General features: G+C 37.5%; 1 protein-coding gene across 1 annotated transcript in view; it reads left to right on the forward strand.

Annotated features, from left to right (window-relative positions):
* The window catches only part of ROS1 (ROS proto-oncogene 1, receptor tyrosine kinase), a 69,238-nt gene that overhangs the window by 40,834 nt on the left and 4,209 nt on the right, over window positions 1–24,195 (forward strand). Inside the window, exons 29-38 of the mRNA XM_089492183.1 lie at window positions 1,124–1,311; window positions 2,740–2,826; window positions 2,968–3,103; window positions 3,736–3,898; window positions 6,586–6,650; window positions 7,155–7,293; window positions 7,550–7,641; window positions 8,360–8,563; window positions 10,014–10,148; window positions 23,563–23,726. Coding sequence (XP_089348309.1) covers window positions 1,124–1,311; window positions 2,740–2,826; window positions 2,968–3,103; window positions 3,736–3,898; window positions 6,586–6,650; window positions 7,155–7,293; window positions 7,550–7,641; window positions 8,360–8,563; window positions 10,014–10,148; window positions 23,563–23,726 — 1,373 coding nt within the window. The remainder of the gene's footprint in view (window positions 1–1,123; window positions 1,312–2,739; window positions 2,827–2,967; window positions 3,104–3,735; window positions 3,899–6,585; window positions 6,651–7,154; window positions 7,294–7,549; window positions 7,642–8,359; window positions 8,564–10,013; window positions 10,149–23,562; window positions 23,727–24,195) is intronic.

Below are 24,195 nucleotides of genomic sequence, written 5' to 3' on the forward strand. Positions count from 1 at the left end.
CTGGCCAGGTTCTATGTGGACAGTGTGGACGCCAGGGCTTGCTTTGGGGTGTGCAACCTGTGATCTATGCCTGTAATTTAGGGGGTTTTAAATATACCTTTAATGCTGTGGTTTTATGTGAATTCCAATTGATCTGTACCTGCAAAGCTGGGTTTCTGTGTTATTGTGTAGATCCATATCTGCTATGCTATGTTTCCATGCATTATTTATGTATACCTGCAAATACAGGGTTTGTATGTCTTGTTCAGTTGGTTAATACCTGCAATGCTGTTTCCATGTATTTATTTGATCTATACCTGCGATGCTACGTTTCATATATTATTATTGTATACCTGCAAATACAGGATTTGTATGTCTGATTCTGTTTATTTGATATATACCTTCAGTGCTGAGATCACAAGTGAATTTCAATTGATCTATACATGCAAAGCTGGGTTTGTGTGTTAATGTTTTGATCTATACCTGTTATCGGCAGCAGGGTCTAATATTTATATATATATATGTATATATCGGCAGCAGGGACTAATATTAATATATATCGGCAACTGGAGCTAATAATATATATGGGCAGCAGGGGCTAATATATATATAGCAGCAGCAGGATCTAATATTAGGCCCTGAAATCATTTAGTGCAAATGTTAAGGTATTGTGGTGTTTAAAGGATTTCAAGGATTAGTCGTACTAAATTGTGGCTTCAGGCTTCCCATGTTGAATGATCAAGTATTGTATTGTCCAATAACAAAAGTATCATTCCATAGCACATTACTTTTGGCAATATATATATATAATATATATGGTTTTTCAGTGGTATGATTTAATGGTGGAAATTATTAATGCCCCCCCAGTTTGACTGTGGTATCTTGTGTGCCCCCCCTATATACTGTTTCTAGAGTCGCCACTGGTTGGCTGAAAACAAGGAACATAGTTAACGAACATAGTTAAAGAAACAGCCAAAAATGAATGACCATTCAATGTATTTATGTGGAAATGATTTGTGTCCATAACGCTTAAATAATAACATAATGATTGCATTCATTTTCTAACATACTTCTCATTGAACATTACTTGAATAGTTTGATGTAGATGCTTTCGTTTTATTTTCTGCCAACTCTTGCACTTCAGAAAGGTACTGGATAACAAAAAAGGAGCTCTGACTCTCTGGCATGTGGCATATAATGGCTCATGTATTGATATCTGCATATGGAAGGCAACAACGATGGAAGGGACATTCCAGTTCAGAGCTGCAGCTGCAAATGTGTTAGGAGTTGGGGACCACAGTGACGTCAGCGAAAGTATTCTACTAACTAAAGGTAAATGAATATCTGGAAAAGGACGTAGAATTCAGTGCACGTGGCTTTAATGTGACCAATTATACAAATGCAAATTAAACTTTTCAGTGCCAAAGGAGTGGCAACACTCAAACCTTTAATCTGATTCACAATAGAAATAATATTACAAATATTTAGTATCAGACTTGGCATTACATCAATTGCATTAATCTGAGTCCACCTTGTGAGTATTTTAAATCCCTTGGGGGTCCGTGTTGAAGCAATTACTTGAGACTCAATATATTTAATGCTGAGGAATGAGCAATCCAAAAAAGAGGGTGTACAATGAAATTTATTTTGCTGGTCAAATTCCTAAATGGGCAAATTCCTATATTTGCACGTATACCTATGTTTTTATTCCTTAATTGCTTATTTAATTTTTCCCTTAGTAATGTACATGCCTGCATGATTTTGGAATATAACATGCGTGTACCAAACAAAAATAAAAATGTTAGTGCCGACAATAACCAAAAGTATAGGTAACATTGAAATCATAGAATAATGGAAATTATAATGTAAGTAAGCTCTGGAAAAATATTTGGAGCATCAAATTGGTTAAGGTTACATTAACAAAAAAGTCCATGTAGCTTCTTTCTTTCACGCCAGCAAAAGAACTAAAAGGACATATCGGCAAAAGCACTGAGATTAGGCACATGATTAGTCATGGATAATTTTATACAAAACCCACTGTCCTGCATGCAAGCATTGCAAATAAACAGATATACCAGCTTATTTGCAGCTTTGTGCACATGATCCAGAAAATGATGATACATCAGCTTAGCTTTCTTATCTGAGTTAGACAGAACTTATATGTTATGCTTTTATGTACAATTTGATTAACCCTTGCAGTGTTCTTAAGAAGACAAACACCCCATGCGCCATGATATCCTATTGGTTCTTTCCTCACATATGTGTATTAGGGGTTTTAACAGCTAAAGCACACGTGTCAGCTGTTCATGTCACACTGTGATTGCATGAACAAGTTTAAGCTAAACTGAACTAAATCTACGCATTGCACTTGTAACAAAAGGATGTACGTCATTTAGCAGCCACTGTCCTTAAAATGCCAGGGCTGCTTTTCATCCCCAGTCCAGCCATAAGCATAAATCCTCTCAATGAAGTCTATTTATTAAGACGTTTTCAGTCCACCCTTTGGGGTCGAGTCAGGTGAATGTATGTTAATGTTAATTTCCGCAAGTGCAAATTTAAGATGGCAACAGTGATTCTGTTGGACTTAAGTCCAACTTCTGTGTAGATTTCAACCACCATGCATGCACTCACTGCTTGGTGAATAAAGCTGCTTCCAAAGTTTCTCCATTCTCTATGGGGTCATGCTCTCGTACTTTGTAGTCCACGGCTTATTTTATGATAAATCATGCAAACTCTATTTATTGTTGTGTTTTTCAATAGTGAAATCTGACTCTTCGAATGAAGTCACCATCATCGTGGCAACTATTTCAGCCATACTTCTTGGGGTTCTTGTGACAGCTGCTTTTGGTGGGTAGCATGTAGGTCATTTGCATTCATTTCTGCATCCTTACTGTCACTCCATTGTCTATTTCTGTAAGTTTGTGAACAGATTGTACCTGGGATTTCTCTAACATAATTGTCTATTTTTTTACCTTATACATTTCATAGCAATATATAAAAGGGTAAAATACAAACACAACCCAACCAAAGAAAATCCAGCTGTTATCTTTGAAGACAAAGAACTAGCAGAGTTGCGCGGATTATCTAATGCTGTTGGTTTCGGGAAAGCTTGTTATGCTATAAGGTAAACCCAACAATTCACAGTTTGGTTGAAACATAACTATATTCCCCTTGAGTAGTGGAAGAGAAATGTGAGTACAAGAAATGTGAAGCACCAGCAGTAATATTACAGGAGCCTTTTGTCCAATATTTTGTATATGCCACTGGGGTGATAATACATCTTGAAACAAAAATAGAAAGTATTCATCTCTATATATCTTTAATTTTATTTGATTAATTTTGATGACTAATTAATAATGGTTTATATATTTTGAATAAGGTATGATCATAGTTGGGATTTTTTTTCATTCCATAACCAGACTTGAACCATTTGTTTCCTTACAGTCTTTTCCAATCTAAGAGAGTCTTTACTTCCTAACTGGTTTCTTCCTTCTAACCGGGTTGTTGTGATAATTGATGTATACTGTGCTATACAGTGTTCTTACAGAGTGATTTTTTTCTTCTTATTGTTCTGAGATTCTCTCAGGAAGGATCTTAAATTAATAATAAAGTAAAATAGATAATAACAGTAATAATAATAATAGGTGGACTGAATTATCCATATGGCCTTCCCCGTAAATTTATAGATACCTAAAATTCAAGATGGTTTCCTTTTTTATCTGAAATGCCTCTAAAATACAATGTTCAATTCTCCAGTATCCTTCCTACACAAATTGATATGCAAAGTTTGGCGCAATTTCCTCGGGAGAAGCTAACGTTATGTCTTTTCTTGGGGAGTGGAGCCTTTGGTGAGGTCTATGAGGGAACTGCTGCGGACATTCTAGGACCTGAAACTGGCACCACAAGAGTAGCTGTGAAGGTAATATTTATATATATCTTATTAAAATAAGTCTATGTGGTATTTTAATAATACAGTTTAGTAATTATTCTACTGAATGCCTTATGCAGTCATACATAGTTATCACAGTTACATAAAAGATGGTAAAGATTCTAAGCACATTATCTTAACTTGTCTGTGACGCAAGCATTTTTTATATTCTTTCTCTCACAAAATATCTTTCAACGTATCTTTATTTACTGTGACTCATAGTAAACTATGTAATCTAAAGCCTTTGAATGGAATGCTATGGGTGCTAAAGCATAGTTGCCAACATTTGAAAAATTCCAGGAAAACTTTGCAGAACAGCTATCAATAACATACTTGAAAATGTAACACAACCACTTCTTCAAAGCTCCACCCACTGTGCCTAACCCACACAATTAGCATAATTTAGCTACACCTGGTTATCATGGTGCAGATTATAGTAACAAATTCCCACCAACACTGCCATACATGCTTGGTATGCTGTAGATACACAGCGAAGCCCTCATCAGTATACAGTTAGCCAAACATAGTTATGATGCAGTGCCACTCATAGTAAGCCTGCCATATGTTATACAGTAGAAATTCTATTACAGTATATTGCTTGAGACACTGATTGTTGTACTGCATAACTACCATAATTATACATTGAGCTAAACAATGACAGTGATACAGCATAAAGCCCATCAGTATTTAGCAAACCAAACACTGACAATGGTACAGCATAACTCCCATCATTAAATAGTAAGCCAGTCACTGGCATAACCTCCAGGAGGCTGAATCAAATTACCAGTAAACCCCTTTAAGTGTGGAAAAAGAGCTGTGCCTGCCCACACGTTTTTTGCTGAAGCCCCTCATTTGAGGCAGCAAAAAGTGTTGGACTAGGGTCTGCTGTAGTGTGCATTGCAGTCTTCCAGGGAAGTAAGTCCCTGCAGTACCCACCAGGATGGCAGGTATGTTGAGGGGGAGTATAAATTATCTCAGGGAGCCCGGGCCTGGACAAATGCATATGGGGAGATTCTGCCGATTACATAAGGAGGACAGTGGCGTCGGCAGGGGGGGGGCAGAGGGGGCCATGGCCCCCCCTAAATCATGCTGTGCCCCCCGGTGTGCCCCCCCAATTGAAACGCCGTCTTTTTTTTTTTTTTTTTAATAGATCCGGAGGAGAGAGAGAGAGGCGCCGAGCGGTCGCTGAGGAATAAGTTCTCAGCGACCGTTCGGCGCCTCTCACTCTTTTCCGCGACCGCGAGGCCTCTGCCTTGGTCGCAGTGCCGGCATTTCAAGCCGAGCGCCGGTATATGATGTCATATCCGGCGCTCAGCAATGAAGCCGCGCACACTGCGGCAGAACCAGGAAGACAGAGACCTCGCGATCCCGCCGCTGGACTTCTACAAGCCCAAGGTAAGTGAACTTCAAAGGGGGGGGGGGAGGAGGGTAGAAAGTTAGGAGGGGGTTAGAGAGTGAAAAGAGGTAGATAGGAAGTGAGAAGAGGTAGATAGGGATACATTGGGAGGGAGAGAGGGGGTAGATAGGATAGATTGGGAGGGAGAGGGGGTAGTTAGGATAGATTGGGAGGGAGAGGGGGTAGTTAGGATAGATTGGGAGGGAGAGGGGGTAGTTAGGATAGATTGGGAGGGAGAGGGGGTAGTTAGGATAGTTTGGGAGGGAGAGGGAGATATTAACATATATTGGCAGCAGGGGCTAATATTAATATTAATTGGCAGCAGGGTCTAGTATTTATATTCATATTGGCAGCAGGGTCTAGTATTTATATATATATCGGCAGCAGGGGCTAATATTAATATATATTGGCTGCAGGGGCTAAGTTTATATATATATTGGCTGCAGGGACTAATAATATATATTGGCAGTAGGGGCTAATATTAATATATACTGGTAGCAGGGTCAAATATTAATATATATCGGCAGCAGGGTATAATTTCTATGCATATCGGCAGCAGGGTATAATATAAGTATATATCCGCAGCAGGGGCTAATATCAATATATATCCGCAGCAGGGGTTAATATTAATATATATCAGAAGCAGGGTGTAATATTTCTATATATTGTCATCAGCAGGGGCTAATATTAAAGAATGAGAAATAACTGCCTAACGTGTGTGTGTATATGTGTGTATATATATATATATATATATATATATATATATATATATATATATAGTGTATATGTACCGTTTTATAATTGGCCCCCATACTTTGGTTCCTGGCCCCCCATGTGCCCCCCCTAAATATGAAAGCTGGAGACGCCACTGAAGGAGGACACCACATAAAGGGACCACTTAGCCATCAAATGCAGCAAAGTGCATATGATTGCTCTGAGTATTCTTTAAATTAATTAAGTTATGCTGAAAGCCATTATACTGACAGTTTTCTGTTAAGGTGAGGAAAAGACACTTTGTAATCCATCTTCAGAACACTTGCACAACTCTGTAAAACCCTCAATACTCTTATGAAACCAAAACAGAGTACTCCGAACATCAACAAGGGTTGATTTACATAGCGATACAAACTTAGGAGAGATCTTTTGCTTTGTAAAGTATATTTAGCTTCAGGCATGTTGCTAGTTGTGTGGCATTCTGGTAACAGCAATTATTCTTATTCTCCATTGTCCAATACCTTGTAGTTGATGGTGAGATTTGCTTGTTTTGTCTCTGTGTAAATAGACGCTAAAGAGTGATGCAACAGACCATGAAAAGTCCGAATTCATAAAGGAAGCACACTTGATGAGGTATTTCTGTCCTAAATTAAGGTTGTCCCCGAACACTCTTCACTGGAATTCATAACATCCCATTGTAGTTCCTTTGATCACATGCCTAGTATTCTTGTATGTCTTTTAATTATCTGTTACTGAATGAGCTGTAAAAATGACATTAATTCCACAATTTATGGTGAGTTAGTATAAAGGATCACGAACATGGGTCATGACCATCTAGATGTCTTTAGATTGAAAACATCAAAACGCCTAGGAAAATTCAGCTGTAGTTTCAAATGTGTTAATCTTATAATCAACTATCTATAATTTGCAGGATGTCTTGCAATAGTATAACGTGAAACCATACTGAACTTCTTGCAATGTGCTGTTCCCCCAACTGCATTAGCGTTTCCAAACCTTTTATCCAACCACTGCTGATTTTAATACATATATATATATATATATATATATATATATATATATATATATGCCATGCATTATTACAATGATCTTACCATAATTTTCCTTATATGTACATAGCCAATTTGACCATCCTAATATCCTGAAACTGCTTGGGGTTTGCCTTTTCAATGAACCACAGTATATTATCTTGGAATTAATGGATGGTGGAGACCTGCTTTCGTATCTACGAGATGCTCGAGCAAATACATTTGTAAGTGTGTAGAAATATATATCCTTGTCAAAAGTGGTCTTTATGCATATTCCTGGGTATTTGTTGTGTTACTCATACTCTACCGTACTCTTCCATAAATCGTTGGTTTGAAGCTATTGTAGATTACTGAATAAATACGGTATATATAAATATATACATTTTATATATGTACATTATATATATATATTGAAGAGTTCTAAGTCGTTTCACTCCTAAATTCAAATGTTATAATAATGCTATTGTCTGTTTCTTTTAGCTACAGAAACCTTTGCTGTCAACATTAGACCTTCTTGACATAGCCCTTAACATTTGTAATGGTGGTGCCTACCTTGAAAAAATGCATTTTGTCCACAGGTAGAGTAAATTGTTTTAAAATAAATAATTATCAATGTTTGCATTAAACCATAATCAAGATTAAAAGGAGAAAGACAAACAAATTAATTTAAGTGTAATATCTGAAAAGCTCCAGAACATTTAGTTTGCTTCCTATACTGTTGACAGAGGAGATTTTTTTTGTTACCATATGTATTGAATACCAAAAAACATATTTTGTTTGGATTATATTTATTTAATTAGATAAAAATCCATATCTGCTTCTTCCCAAGTCTTAGCTTCCCAAGTGAGTAAGAGTGAGAGTGGAAAACTCGATCCTTGTCATTTAGACTAGGGATGTAAAGAAGCCAGGTTTTTGAAGCTCACGAGTATGTCCTATCATAATGTATACAGAAATCAAGGAGCTGAAACACAGCTTCCCTGCAAGCTGTCTTTTCAACTCTCCCTTTAATGAATAAACAAAAAAAATTAATGAAATTGAAAAGAATATCTCTAAAGTCTTCCCTTGAGCCAACACTAGTCTACATGACTTGAGTAAGTGTATAAACATTAATACAGAGTGAATAAGAAAGCCAAAACCTATTCAACATGTTACAATAACATAGTGACCCTTAAGATTTTGATGTGGAGTCATACCTACCAAATCCCACAAATATTTACATAAAGTTTTTACTTAAAAATCTATAAGACCCACTTCTGAGAAAAATACCAATAATGGACATGTTTGATATCTTTTTAGAGATCTGGCTGCCCGCAATTGCCTGGTTTCAGTGAAGGGATACAATAGCCCTGACAGAATTGTAAAGATAGGGGATTTCGGACTTGCTAGAGATATCTACAGTAATGACTACTACAAAAAGAAAGGAGAGGGATTTCTTCCTGTTCGATGGATGGCGCCTGAAAGTTTAATTGATGGGATATTTACCAGCCGTTCTGATGTATGGTGAGTTTCTAATAATGCATTTTTGTAAATATTGATAATATATAATAAATATATAATCCCCATAATCTTTTAATATTTCCTATCCTTTCATGTAAATCTATGTAAATGCCTATGGGGATGGACATTTTGGATAGTACCAGTGGCACATATAATTCACAGGTTTTTGCATTAAGCATTCCGTGAATGGAGGTTCAATCCATGAGAGGATGGTGTTTGTTTTAACACAGGAGGGTAGTAAGATGAGAATAAACATGGAATAGTGATTATGTTGCCAGATACATTTACTTTTCAGTGAACTCCTAGCGGATGCACTTTCCTTATTGCTTACCTGAGATCTAATCTAGAAAAGTATCAGAGTATTCAGCATTTACTGCGGAATTTGAAAAAAAGCCATATACAATTATTCTGAATGTTTCAAGTGGTTTTTTTTGTGTGTCAATCTCTCTTCCAATCTTCAATTTTTTTTGTATGGAAACAGGCAAATAAATCAATATGTTTTCAACACTTCCTGTTTTTTATAGGTTAATGTTTTGTCACACTTATTAAGTGTTCAGAAACCACCATTCCACCCCTATATGTAAATTTAGGAAGAAAGTATTCTGTAGGTATTGTGTGTTGTTTCAGCAAAACATTAACATCTGTTGTTCTAGAGCAACCTTGCCATTTATTTTTCCGGTACAACCTTGCAGAATGGCTTCATTACAATTGCTGGTGTATAAGCAGAATGTTACTTCTTTTAAATCCTTTAAAAGCAGATCAAAGAGATATGTAAAATCAAAAGATGTTTATTGAAATTGACTGAACAATGCATTCCATTAGTATATATTTTTCCATAAACTTGCATTCCTTTCATTTAACATTTATTTATTTGAAGTACAAATATGGTTTGGAAAAAAATATAAAAATACTCATGAAATCAAAACAGCAGGACAAGTATCTTACCAGAAAATGAAGTAAGCAATTGAAAGAAAGTTTGCTTGGTACTTTAAAATATATGTAATCCAGTTAGGAAATCTTACAAATCTCTTTCGATTAAAGACAATATCCGATAGATAGCTGTCCTTGAATTGATGGTGAATCTTGTAATCTTCCCTCATATTATATTCTTTGTTACCACACCGTGAACTCTTTAGCTGTTACTTTGGTAGTATATATACCCTAAAATGACCTGTGTGGATAGTCATATGATGTGAATAATAACATAATGTGCATAATGTGTGGAAATGGGAAAATGATATTGAAGTTAGAAAAAGGGAAGTTGAAACACAAGAATGCTAAAGTAATAGGGTAAAAAAACCCATTAACAAATTAGTAGTATTTCGTAGTATTTAGTAGTATAGTGGTTTCATAAGAGAAAGGGAGGTTCTCATGATAATCATCACAGTTGTCTTTAGAATATATATATACAACATTTCAAACATGTCCAACATTCTTATTTTGCTTGTTATAGGTCCTATGGCATTGTCCTCTGGGAAGTTTTCTCTTTTGGTCAACAGCCTTATCCAGGATACTCTAACTTGGAGGTCTTACACCATGTACGTTCCGGGCAAAGAATGGAGGCCCCAGTGAACTGTTCTGATGATCTGTGAGTATTAAAGTGCAAATATCTTAATTACCAATACTTAAGCATTGTTAAATTCAGTGTTTAAACTGTTTAACTGTGAGTTTAATGTACTCCCCATTGTATAGCCCTGTGTTAAGATATTAATCATCTCTATAAATCCTAACAATTTAATCTGCCATTTAGGAATTGGTTTTCATACATACAGTGCTATGAAAAAATATTTGCCCCTTCCCAATTTCGTACTAATTTTGCATATTTGTCTCATTTAAATGTTTCAGATCATCAAATTAATTTTAATATTAGACAAAGATAACCATGGTACTCACAAAATGCAGTTTTAAAATGATTTCATGTATACAAGGAAAAAAGCTATCCAACCCTACCTTGCCTTATGTGAAACCAATTAACCAAATGTAAATGATAACTGGGTTCAATTTCACCAGACACTCCCAGGCATGATCACTGCAAGCCACCATGAATTTAAACATAAATTAAATACAACCTGTCCTGCAAAGTGAAGTAGGCTAAAAGGTCTGGTGAGAAACATTGACATCTGTCAGCCTGGAAAGGGCTACTAAGCCATTTCAAGGGCTCTGGGACTCCAGCAAACCACAATGAGAACCATTATCCACAAATAGAGAAAACTTGGAACAGTAGTGAGCCTTTCCAGGAGTGGCCGGTGAATCAAAATTCCTCCCAGAGCACATTGAAAAATCATCTAGGTGGTCAAATGTATTAAAGAACTGCAGGGCTCACTTGTAGAGGACTGCATTGGGAGGCGGCCGCGGGCGGTCTTGCTGGGGCTGCGGGCGGGAGTGGGCGGTCAGGCACTGTACCTGCGGGTCCCGGTAATCCCGCGCAGTCCCGCAAGGCTGCCTTCTCGCTGCTCCCTTACAGTGTCTCCTATCTTGCTCCGCCCAGGAACAAAATGGAGTCATGTGATGTGACATCACTTCCTGTGACTCCGCTTTGTTCCTGGGCGGAGCAAGATAGGAGACGCTGTGAGAGAACAACTCGAGGGCAGCCTTGCGGGACTGCAATCAGGTAAGGAGGCCGGCATGATTGGCCACAAATGTGGCGGGAGCAGGCGGGAGCGGAACACCCACATTGCGGGACAGGGCGGGAGAGGGATTAAAAACAACGGGAGCGGGATTAAAAAAGCAGTCCCGTGTAGGGCTCTACTGACTTGCCTCAGTTAAGGTCAGTGTTCACAATTCTAGAATAAGAAAGAAACTGTGCAAAAATGACATCAGTGGGAGAGTTTCCAGGTAAAAACCATTGTTAACCAAATAGAGCAGAAAGGCTCATCTCACATTTGCAAAAAAAATCTTTTGTTAGACATGGTATCACAACTGCTGTAACCATACCTGTGAACTCTCTGGGTTTGGCCCAGAGACTTCTGAAGAAGCTTGCTTCTCTGGTTCTCTGGGTCGACACCAGAATCCTCCTGGTTGAGAGAGCGGGGTCCTAACCTGCCCCACTCCCCACCCATTTAAATAGTTACATAGATACATAGGCTGAAAAAAGACATGCGTCCATCAAGTTCAGCCTTTCCTATATCTGTTAATTTGTTGCTGTTGATCCAAAAGAAGGCAAAAAAAACCCCGGTTTCGCTCTTTCCAATTTTGCACTAACCAGGGAATAAAAATTCCTTCTTGACCCCAAAATGGCAGTCAGATTTCTCCTTGGATCAATAAGCTGTTTCCCCATAATTAAAGATTATATCCCTGAATATTATGTTTCTCCAGGTATCCACCCAGTTGCAGTTTAAACGTCTGTACAGACTCCGATAAAACTACCTCTGCAGGCAGAGAATTCCACATCCTTATTGACCTTACTGTAAAAAACCCTTTCCTTTGCTTTAGTCTAAATCTCCTTTCTTCCAGTCTGAACGCATGACCACGTGTCCTATGCATAGTCCTGTTTATGAACAGATTTCCACACAATGGTTTGTATTGGCCCCGAATATATTTATATAATGCTATAAGGCGATGTTTTTCTAAACAAAACAGATTTAAATTAGTTAACCTTTCTTCATAACTATAGTGCTCCATTCCTTTTATTAATTTTGTAGCCCGCCTTTGCACCCTTTCTAGTGCTATGATATCCTTCTTTAGAATAGGTTCCCAAAATTGCACAGCATATTCAAGGTGCGGCCTTACCATTGATTTATACAGAGGCAAAATTATATCTTTATCCCGCGACTTGATGCCCCTTTTTATACATGACAATACCTTACTGGCCTTAGCAACCGCAGACTGACATTGCACATTATTGCCTAGTTTGTTGTCTATAACAATTCCCAAATCCTTCTCATTTGTCGTTACCCCTAATTCACTACCGTTTAGGGTGTAGGTTGCTTGTGCATTCGCTACCCCGAAGTGCATAACTTTACATTTATCTACATTGAATTTCATCTGCCATTTGTGTGCCCAGTCCCCCAGTCTATCTAGATCCCTCTGCAGCACAGTAATATCCTGCTCGCCCTGTATAACTTTACCTAGTTTAGTGTCATCTGCAAACACAGAAACATGACTTTCAACGCCTACTGCCAGGTCATTTATAAATATGTTGAATAAAATTGGTCCCAGAACAGAACCCTGAGGGACACCACTTACCACTTTTGACCAGCTTGAAAATTTACCATTTATAACAACTCTCTGTTCTCTATCTCTAAGCCAATGTTCTACCCAAGAACAAGAATTTGCATCTAGACCAATTTCCCTCAGTTTGAATACTAACCTATTGTGTTGAACCGTGTCAAACGCCTTGGCAAAATCCAAGTAGATTAAATCCACTGCAACCCCCTGATCGACACTTCTACTTACTTCTTCATAGAATGCAATTAAATTAGTTTGACAGGACCTATGTTTCATAAAACCATGCTGATTTTTGCTAATAATACTGTTCTTCCCGAGGGATTCTTGAATATTATCCCTAAACAGCCCTTCAAATACTTTCCCAGCCACGGAAATTAAGCTCACAGGTCTATAATTTCCGGGCACAGAGTTTGAACCCTTTTTGAAAATAGGAACCACATCTGCCTTGCTCCAATCCTCTGGTACAATTCCTGAAAGAAAAGAATCCCGAAAGATTAGAAACAGAGGTTCACTTATTTCCTGACTCATTAATTTTCTTTAGTTTCTGCAGCACCTTGTCCTGAGCCATCCACTCACAGTTTGACTGAAAATTTTTCTCAGTGGTCCTATGTATATCCATTGCCATAGGTTCCTCCTTAATATATACTGAGGAAAAATAGTCATTTAAAGTTTCTGCTTTTTCCTGGTCCTCCTTAACCAACACTCCCCTCTCTGTTATTAATGGACTTACGTTTTCATTTTTTGTTTTTTTAGAATTTATGTACTTAAAGAATTTTTTGGGGTTAGTTTTGCTCTCTTTGGCAATCACCCTCATTTTCTAGTTTAGCCCATCTAATCACCTTTTTGCATGCTTTATTGGCTTCCTTATATCTTATATAGGATGCCTCTTATCCGTCTGATTTAAATGCTGTAAAAGCCATTCTCTTATTTTTATTTTCTGCTTAACGTCCCCACTAAGCCACATCGGTTTCAATTTGTTTCTTTTATATTTGTTTCCTAGTGGTACATACTGAGAAGTGTACCCTGCTAATATTTGTTTGAAAATACTCAATTTTTCCTCAGTATTTTTATCCCTGAAGAGTTCTTGCCAGTCAATAAGTTGTAAAGCTGCCCTTATCTTATTGAAATCAGCCTTCTTAAAATTATACGTTTTAGTATTCCCCATGGGCAATTTCTTTTTTGAGTTTATTTCAAAAGAGACCATATTGTGATCACTGTTACCCAAGTGTTAGACACAAGATCAACATTGTTTGTTATCACCAGATCCAAACAAGTATCCTTTCTAGTTGGTGCTTGTACCAGTTGTGACATGAATGTGTCATTTAACAGGTTCAAAAACCTCAATCCCCTTGCAGAACTACTAGTCCCTCTATCCCAATTTATGTCCGGGTAATTAAAATCTCCAATAATTAACGTGTTACCCAGATGTGTAGCTTTCTCAATTTGCTCTAACAGCTGCTCTTCCTCATCATTATTAACATTAGGTGGTTTATAACATATCCCAACCAGTAGTTCTTTTCCTTTTTTTGCCCCAAGTTGATATCTACCCATAAAGCTTCCACAAATCCCTTGTCACCTTCAAGGTGCTTAATATTTGACTTTCGCTCGTTGTTAACATACAAGCATACTCCTCCTCCCTTCCTGCTTTTTCTGTCCTTCCTATATAACGTATAACCTTTTAAGTTAACTGCCCAGTCATGGGTCTCATCCCACCATGTTTCTGTTATGCCTATTATATCATATTGCTTAGTGTATGCTATTGCCTCTAGTTCTCCCATTCTGTTATTTAGGCTCCTTGCATTAGCAAGCATACATTTAATATTACCCTGAGTCTCTTGAATTTTATGAGAATTTTTATTAATACATACCTCCTCTGTTCTGATCTTGCCCCTCCCCCATCTCCACCCTCCTTGTTCTGATCTGAAGCCCCTCTCCTTTCTGCGCTATCTCCACTTTCAAGATCTCTGTGTCCCTCCCCGCCTACCCCGCGTATTGCGTAGATGTCCCCCGCCGGCCCCGCAAGACACCCGGGAGTCTCCTCTGGTAAGTCGGGGGGGCAGAGTGGCAGCATATCTCGAGGGGGGAGGAGGACAGTGGCAGCATATCTCGGGGGGGGGAGTGGCAGCATATCTCGGGGGGGGGAAGACAGAGTGGCAGCATATCTCAGGGGGGGAGACAGAGTGGCAGCATGTTTTTTTGGTGCTTTTTTAAAAAAGCACCAAACTTTTAGGGTGCGGCCTATATACGGGGGCGGCCTATATCCGAGCCAATACGGAATATATATATATATATATATATATATATATATGTATATGTATATGTATATGTACTGAGTAGAGGATAGCAAAGCACTTGCTGGAAGTGCCAGATACCTCTATATAGGTAATGCCAGAGGTAGATGCCCAGACCAATCCTGGGTTCGGTACACTTAAAGTGTAGTCAGACATAGCTAAGGTCGGTACACAGTGCAGGTAGTCATGATAGCCAGGTATGGTGCACAGATCAGGTCAGCAAGGTACAAAATCACAGAGCAGAAATAAATCAAACAGGCCAGGAGCCCGCTTAGTCAAAGTCTTGACTTGAATCTGATTAAGATGCCATGGCATGACCCTAAAAAAAACAGTCCATGCTCAAGAAACCTGCAATGTGGCTGAATAATTTTGCCAAGTGCGATGCAAAAAAACTAATTGCATATATTTAATTGAAGTTGTTGGTGCCAAGGGTGGCACAATCAGTTATTGGGTTAAGGGGATTGACTACTTTTTCATGTGGGTGATATAGGTTTTGTCCAACTCTTTACATTCAAGAAATGAAATATTAATTTAAGAACTGCGTTTTGTGTTTGCTCACGTTGTCTTATATTAGCTAAGTGAGTAAGTGACCTGAAATATTTAAACGTGACAAAAACTAACAATAAAAGAAATCAGGAAAGGGGCAAATACTTTTTCTCATCACTGTATTTCAAAATAATGAACAAAAACAGTTTCTTTTTACTGACAAATCTAAAGGAGAAGCTGTTTTGTTCAGTATTTGTTTTATATGCGTAACATTTAGAAATATGGAAGTGTATTCGTTGGAAGTGTAATATGCCACACTACTCAACTTTCATCAGAAGTGTCAATCTCTGTTCACAAAAAAAGACAAAAAGGTGAGAAAAAAAGAGTTCAGAAGAATAGACTTTAAAATGCTTATATGGCCTACAAAAGAGAGGGCACAAAAGTTATTTTATGGTATCCACCTAGCACTCACCACCTGTATGTAGTTTCAGTAAATTGTCTGTTGCCATTACTTCTGCTTATTAATGGAAGTGCCGAGTTCTTCAAATTCCTTTTGTCCTAAACCTAGTTCTGAGATGATGAGTGATGACCATTAAAACTTTTTCTTTAGAGTGTTCTACACCAAAATAGAGTTTATATAGTGAAATAGTGTTTCCGTTCGTTAATCCCTTAAGGAATAGCTAATAGTAGCTAATGTGGGACTGACAAACTTTAACATTTTGTGATGTCATCCTTTCTGCAGGGCAATGAGAGAATTTACAAAAACACTACTTACAAAAAATGATTGTCATTGTAAAATTTTTTGTGTCTTCATACATGTACCTTGTAGAATATATAAGATGGTGTACAAAAATGGTTACACACAACAGCCCCTTCACTGATTCACTCTGGACTTTTTACCATGAACAAGAAATAAACAAGATTCCAGTAATTTTTTAGCTCAGTTTCTGGACTTAATTCGAAACGGTGGCCGTCAAGTGCCGCTGTCTTATCTCATCTTGATAGATAGAAGTAGGCAAAAATTGGGGGAATGGTCTCATTGATGGTTATCGCTGTGATTGATTGGAGTGGGGTGAATAGGAGAAGTGTATAGGTGTATACAGTATTAGTTCATTATTGATATGCAGGGACTGCAGCAAACATTTCTTTATATGTTAAAATTCATTTATTTATTTTAGGGCTTTTTTTTCAATGTAAAAGTTAATTTAGGCAAAACCTCTAGTTTGTGGGCAAAGCAAAATAATAGCTCATTATTCCCCTTTGCTGTAAAAAGTTTACTCATGTAAACTATATATTGTTTTTGAAGGAGAGATAGAGCTTTCTTTTGATACAACATTTACATGATTAAACATTTATTATCAGTAATAAGAGTGAAAGTAGAAAAAAGCCCACATGAATTTTGTGCTTTTTTCACCAATAGGTTTTGAGTTTTTTACAGGACATTACAGGACATAAGTTGGAACATGCCAGTATATTAGGTCAGGGTGTTTTTCCAGGCCTATGCTATATGTGAAAATGTTTAGTAGTTCCCCAGTAGAACATGCTCCCATAAGTATACATTTCTGTATTTCATCAGGAGCATTTGGACACTTTTAAGCAGTCATTTGGTTACCAATCACTGCCAAAATCAGCCGTAAAAATAATTTCCTACTTCAGGGTCAAAAATATGCTGGGATCTTAGAACCTGGGCATCAGCCTCTCACATTTACAGGCACCACTTGTTTGTTGTGTATGGAGGATAGAACATACATATCCTTCTTATCAGTGTATCTAAGGGCTAGAATTTCACAAAGCCCTTGTTGTACTTAGTGAGACTGGCAGCCAGGGGGATCTAGACGGTTTTTCCCTCATACACTCTCAATGAGGCAGTATATCCTGTGACGCTTTCACAAAGGTAGACCCCATAGCTAGACCACTTTGTGGGGGTATACTCTCTGAAATGCAGTCTCTATTTAAAGAGAAGAAGGGGCTTAATGCAGACATTCTGTTCCTGGATGTATATTTCAGAAAGTTCATTAAAAAAATCATTATGACCCTAGGTTTATATTAACAAAATTTGGGACACCTCTAGGGCAGCATTGGGGTGGAGGGGTCTGATATTAAATTAAAACAATGGCAGTTACTCCCTGGTGGCGGGGAGATAATCCCCTCAGCCAGTGATGAGATGATACTGCTGGGGGTAGCCACAGAAGCCTTTACAAACCCAGGGCCCATAGTCAATAGGGAGGAGGCTGGCCTCTCCAGTGATGGAGGGTTCCGTCACACTTATTATCTGATGTGACACCAGACACATCAGATATTCGCTCAATATCTGATGCTGTAATTTTGGCTTTGTCAGACGAAACATCTGACTTGGCCAGAATAGTATAGGCTTCTTCAGCAGTTCGGAACACCGAACTAGCCAAAACATTTTTTGGGGTTTGGTAGGATCAGGATGGTGTCCGGTTATGTCTCGTTAATCAATAGGTTAAATTGGATACTTGATGGTTGGAAAATTTTTTTTTGCAGATTTCACACACCAATGCTGTGTCTCACCACAGATCATAAAGATTATGGAGAGAGGCACAGTAACTGATGAAACAGTCATGTGATTGCTGTGATTGGTCATCACAGTACTGCCAGCACCAGCAGTACTGAACTTCCTCACTCTAGTAGTGCTAATATCTTGTTCACCTCAACTACCAAAGTATGACGCGATTTTAGTTACTACCAAGGACTCACAAAGGTGTCATGTTCTGGTGCCTTGGTGGGATCCAGGGCGCAGATTGCTTGTAAGCTATTCTTTAATCAAGTGCAGAATAAAACTCTTTCTTTACTGGATCAGTTCTTCTGAATATTGGGGAAATTAAGTCCTGCACTAAGAGGCTGGATATGTCTCCCTGCCAGTGCCTGCCCAGGCCCAGCGCCCTACTGCTGCTGCTCCTCTGTTTCTTTCCTTACTCTGGGGTTCTTTTTTATGTTTGAGATATTGTGGAAATAATGCAAAATGCCCTTTCACTTTTCATTAAGCAGTGAGTGCATACAAGTTAGCAGTTGAGTACACCCCTCACATTTTTGTAAATATTTTATTATATCTTTTCATGTGACAACACTGAAGAAATGACACTGCTACAATGTAAAGTAGTTAGTGTACAGCCTGTATATCTGCTGTCCCCTCAAAATAACTGAACACACAGCCATTAATGTCTAAACCTTGGCAACAAAAGTGAGTGGAAATGTCCAAATGGGGCCCAAAGTGTCAATATTTTGTGTGGCCACCATTATTTTCCAGCAGTAATCCATGTTCTTAGTCTGCTTGTCTTCAGCAAACTGTCTGCAGGCTTTCTTGTGCATCATCTTTAGAAGAGGCTTCCTTCTGGGACGACGTATGGTCTGAGCACTGACAGGCTGACCCTTCAATGCTGGCAGCACTCATACGTCTATTTCCCAAAGACAACTTCTGGATATGATGCTATGCACGTGCACCCAACTTCCTTGGTCGACCATGGCGAGGCCTGCTCTGAGTGGAACCTGTCCCATGAAACCGCTGTATGGTCTTGCCCACCATGCTGCAGCTCAGTTTCAGGGTCTTGGTTATAGCCAACACCATCTTTATGTAGAGCAACAATTCTTTTTTTCAGATCCTCAGAGAGTTCTTTGCCATGAGGTGCCATGTTGAACTTTCAGTGACCAGTATGAGACAGTGTGAGAGCGATAACACTAAATTTAACACAGGGAAAATGGCTAATTAGGCCCAATTTGGACATTTCCACTTAGGGGTGTACCCACTTTTGTTGCCAAGGTTTAGACATTAATGGCTGTGTGTTGAGTTATTTTTAAGGGAACACCAAATTGACACTGTTATACAGCCTCTACGGTCACTACTTTACATTGTAGCAGAGAGTCATTTCTTCAGTGTTCTCACATGAAAAGATATAATAACACTTTTACAAAGATGTGAGGGGTGTACTCACTTTTGTGAGATACTGTATATATATTCCCTATTTCCTACTCATATTTGAATAAATTACCAGCATGTCATTTGTGGGTCTCGCAATTTTTCTTACATCCTCAGGCTACTTATTACCTCTTACGCCATACCTGCCGAGTGTCCATATTTAGGAGGGACAGTCCATCTTTTAGAAACATATCCCTCTGTCCTTCTAGCCACCCCTGATATCCCTTTTTGTAGGAGAATTTTGATATCTTAGTGTCGCAAAGAAATAAAAAAGTATATCTTAGTGTTGTAAAGCAATATTTTTTGATTGTGAGTACATCATAATGTTGTAAAGTACCAAATATTTTTTTCAATTAAATGCATTATTATATTTACAATGTCTTACTATGTTGCATTAAAAGCTATTAGCAAGTGAATAAGCCACATCCAAAGTCTTGGTACAGCCACATCCAGTAAAAAAAAAGTGTCCCGTAAGCCCACTGAATAAACTGAACATTATTAACTTGAGATGTTTTCTCTTCTTCAATTCTTTAATCACATTTTATAAGATCTAGCAGACAACCTGTATCTTTTTAAGACCTATATATTTAAATAAATCAGTAAAATAGATAACACTGTTTATTCTTTTTTTCCTGTTAATTTAAAGAGAGAACAAGATATCATGGTACATTAATCAAGATGGCATAAAACCACATCATATAAATATATTAGACATTTTAACAGTTTTTTTCAACCCTCCATTCTAGTCACTAAAGGATTTTAAATGGTTTATTCCATTGTTTTCTGATGGATGTCCAGTAGAGGGCACCATATTAGCACTGACTGCTATATGTTCAGTCTCCGTTCACAAAGTGAATATTGTACACTTTTTTGTGCATGGTTCATGTCATAAAGAGTAGAAATAAAGTTTCCAACCATGTTTTTCAAATAAAAATAATAAAACATGGATAATACCAGCACAATCATAATAGCTTCTTTTGGATGTATACACCTGTTCAGTATGTGTAGCTTATACGATTATGCAGCTGTTGTAAAGGTTACTGAAAAAAAGATATGTATCTATCTATCTACTTTATGATAAAACACTAGAAAAAGATTTCAACTAAATTTTATTTGAGATCTTCACCATATTAGAATAGATACATGTCTGTTTTCATATTTTTAAATGTATGTAATACTTATTGGGATATTATTCACAAGATGTGGTCCTTTACATGTTTATAACATTGTATATTGTTAGTTCTTAAAAAGAAAAACATATGTGCTGTAAAAAGTTAAATGTGATATACATGGTTATAGAATGCTAATCCTTATTATTATTTATTGCTTAATATACTGCCATCATATTCCCCATGGCTTGAAGAAAGGTTAAAATTTGTGATCTCTGATACTGATGAACAGAACATTATTCCATGTCAATAAATTTTTTTTGGTTTGTCTCGGTTAACAGATTTCCAGTTACTTGTTCAACTGTTATAATCCTAATAGAACCAGTACTACTTAAAATTATCAACCAACCATATTGACTCTTCCACTAGATCATTGCTCGACGGTTGACTTGTGACATGTGCTTTAAACCATATATGGAATGAATATTTGCGTCTGTATTATGTATCCACCAGCAAGGTTCACAATATGCTGCTGGTGCATTCTTGTCTCATCTATACCGCTGACTTACATGGGGTCTGCTTGCTGTACTGACCATAACAGGTACTGAGAGTATTCAGTATTCTCAATCCATTTGTACTTTTTGTAGTTCTAGAGTAAGTCCATATCCTAATGGCTTGTGTTTTTATGTTTCCTGCCTCTATCTGCTCCTCTGATAATCCAGGGGAGTGCTGGGAATGGGCCTGCTGATGTCAGGGGGCGGTCCCGTGTCATCAGTGGGATGTCCCGCCGACGTCAGTGGGATGTCCCGCCGACATCAGTGGGAGTTCCCGCCGCCGTCAGTGGGAGTTCCTGCCGACTTCAGTCACCCCCATTTACAGGGAAAATGGGCGGGGAGCGGGGCGTGTTAAGGATTCATGTCTTGACCCTCAGAACTGGAGAAGCGGTGCTTCACTCGGCAATGCCAGGTATGCTCATGGGTTGCCAAGTTTCTTTTTCTTGCAATTCCATGTTTGTGTGGACAGACAAAGGACAGTTACTTTTTATGCGACCCCACTTGTCAATATGCACAATTATATGACACTCACTGTGATCCTTGTCGGGATCTCACTTAGATAGGGAGCAGTAATATATTTTCTGGATAACCTCAAAGTTCATGAGCAGTTTTAAAATAATTATTGTTTTATCTATAACAACTCACAGTGTGGAAAATAATACTACAGACATGCTTATATACCTCTACAACCATGTTTATGCTGCTTTCATATTATCTTACTGCTAGTATGTTAATGCCATCTAGTAAGTATTTTCCAGTTCCTTCCGTCATACAGTCATCGGGTAAATATAGACAGTTTTACTTTTTTTGTTCTGTTCAGGCTTTTTCCAGATACATTTGTCTCTGCACCCATACCCCAAGCACAGTTTTCTAGTGTAAAACTATTTCTAGTGTAAAACTATTTTTCCCATTAGCAGATCTGCTATCCATCTTCTATTTCACAGGCATACCAAAACCTTCCAACTTTACTGTGACCTTGTCACTAAACATAGTGTTACATATCTCAGTAACATTTATGAATACCAGACTCACTGACAGCTTCCTAAACATATTCTGTCCCATCTCTTCATTAAAGCTAACAATACTTCTCTGACAGGAAGCATAATGTTCATTGTCATTAACTCTTCATGCTTAATGTTTGCAACCGGTCATTAAAATAAGATTCTCTCAAATCTTTGGATCTGTGTTGGTTACAAGGCGTCTTTTAAAAAAATGTTTCTTTACATTTTCATATTTTTGTTCACTTGCTGTGTTTTATCGTTCTTGTGATTCTCTTTTGTAACTAGAAAGTACCCCTGGTGATGCTTACATCAGTGCAGTCTGTATACTTTATTAGATTTCCTTTAATGTAAATTTCCAATTGATGGTCAGTAACTCCATTTTCAATCAATATTTGTAAGTTGTTTCTAAACCGTATTTACTGGTTGTGGGCTGATCTCTTACTTTGTTGTGTCTACGTGTTGGTTTTTTCAGTAGCAACTCAGAATCTTTTTGTTTCCTGAAAGTCTTTTCTTAGGCATTTCATGGGCATCAAACGCTCTTAACTCAAGGCAGCCGTAGCACGGTCTGTAAGGTGATTGCTCATACTTCCTGTGCCTTGAAGAACAAAATGAAAGTTGTCTATTATTTGTTGTTTTCCTAACAGGAAACCACTGAAAGCTCTACTGGAGCAGTAATGATGCAGAACAACTTCCTCATAAAACACCTTCCAGTGAAAAGATTTCCACTAACAAGAAATATAACAACAAACTAAATGACAGATCATTCTGAAGCACATACACATCTATAAATAATATATATATGAATATATATAATGTATATATATATGAATAGATGATTATATAATAGGGAAATAAGCATTCCCTATTTATAAAAAATGGTTGATTAATATTGGTATTTGGACAAGGAGATTCTGCATTGTATTAATAAACAAAAAGTTTCAGTACTGTACTATACATATTACCATGGATTATTTTGTCCATCTTCATCAGTGTACACCCTGATTCCTGCAAGAGATGCAGTGGAATGCCTTTTTTGCTGCTGCTGCTACTCATATAGAAATGAAAATGCACTCATGAGCTTTCATCAGACCTTAGTGCTCCTTTGACAGGCAGAGAACAGAGTCTTTCATACTTATGAGTGATAACCAAATAACAATTGACCTGGTACCATTCATTTTAGAAAATCACCTCCCTCTGTTACTGTTTCATAAGACGACAAGGCACTGAAATAAAGTTTAGACCATCAACTGAGAACTTTTCTTTTGACGAGATGAGCTAATATGAAGAAGCCATTTATTAAAAGTAGAGAAACAGCTAAAGCTAAAGAAGACACTTGTATTAATATTATCATATCAAGAACATTACTTTTTTTTTTTTTTTTTTTTTTAGAAAGAAGCATTTCATAAATATTTTAGTCTACTACTTGATTCTGGTTTTTTCTTTTTTTTTCCTTTTAGGTGGGATTTGATTCTCAAATGCTGGGCCCAGCACCCGAAAGAAAGACCATCATTCTCTTACCTTCGTAAACAATTAGAAGAGCTAAAATTGTGCTCTTTAAGATTCACCCAACGTAATGTCAAAAGGATGAGTCTGGAAGGTGTTTTCAATCCAGCTTTTGAAGGTAATTAAGCATTATTCATAAAGATCTAAATATGGTATATTACAGTTATTAAAGAAACTTTTCACCACCCTCCCACAATCTAAATTCAATGCAAATGAAGTAAATTCAAAGTTTGACGGTTTTTCCATTATTCCATAGATTTTATACAATATTTCCTTGTGCTACATAAATATTTGTTATCTCTGTATTATAAATTGTGGAGACTTTATGTTTAACACATTTGTACTAACATTACCTGTTTTATATGATGAAATATGTCCTTGGCATGCATCTTACCACCTTGACAGGCAGGTCAGTTTGTTATCTTTAAAAATTTTTAACTTTACATAAGAAATTTGTGTATTTTAATTGTGTTTCTTTTGTCTGCCTCATACTTATAAGCAAAATAGCAGTTTAAAGAGTCATTTCAGCTTTCATATACACTTTAATGCAAATGATAGCGATCCCTTTATATAATTGTTTTTTTTTA

Source organism: Sceloporus occidentalis, unplaced genomic scaffold (genome assembly GCF_023333645.1).
Source record: "Sceloporus occidentalis isolate IW3139 unplaced genomic scaffold, rSceOcc1.0.p SCAF_54, whole genome shotgun sequence".
NCBI classification, from domain to species: domain Eukaryota; kingdom Metazoa; phylum Chordata; class Lepidosauria; order Squamata; family Phrynosomatidae; genus Sceloporus; species Sceloporus occidentalis.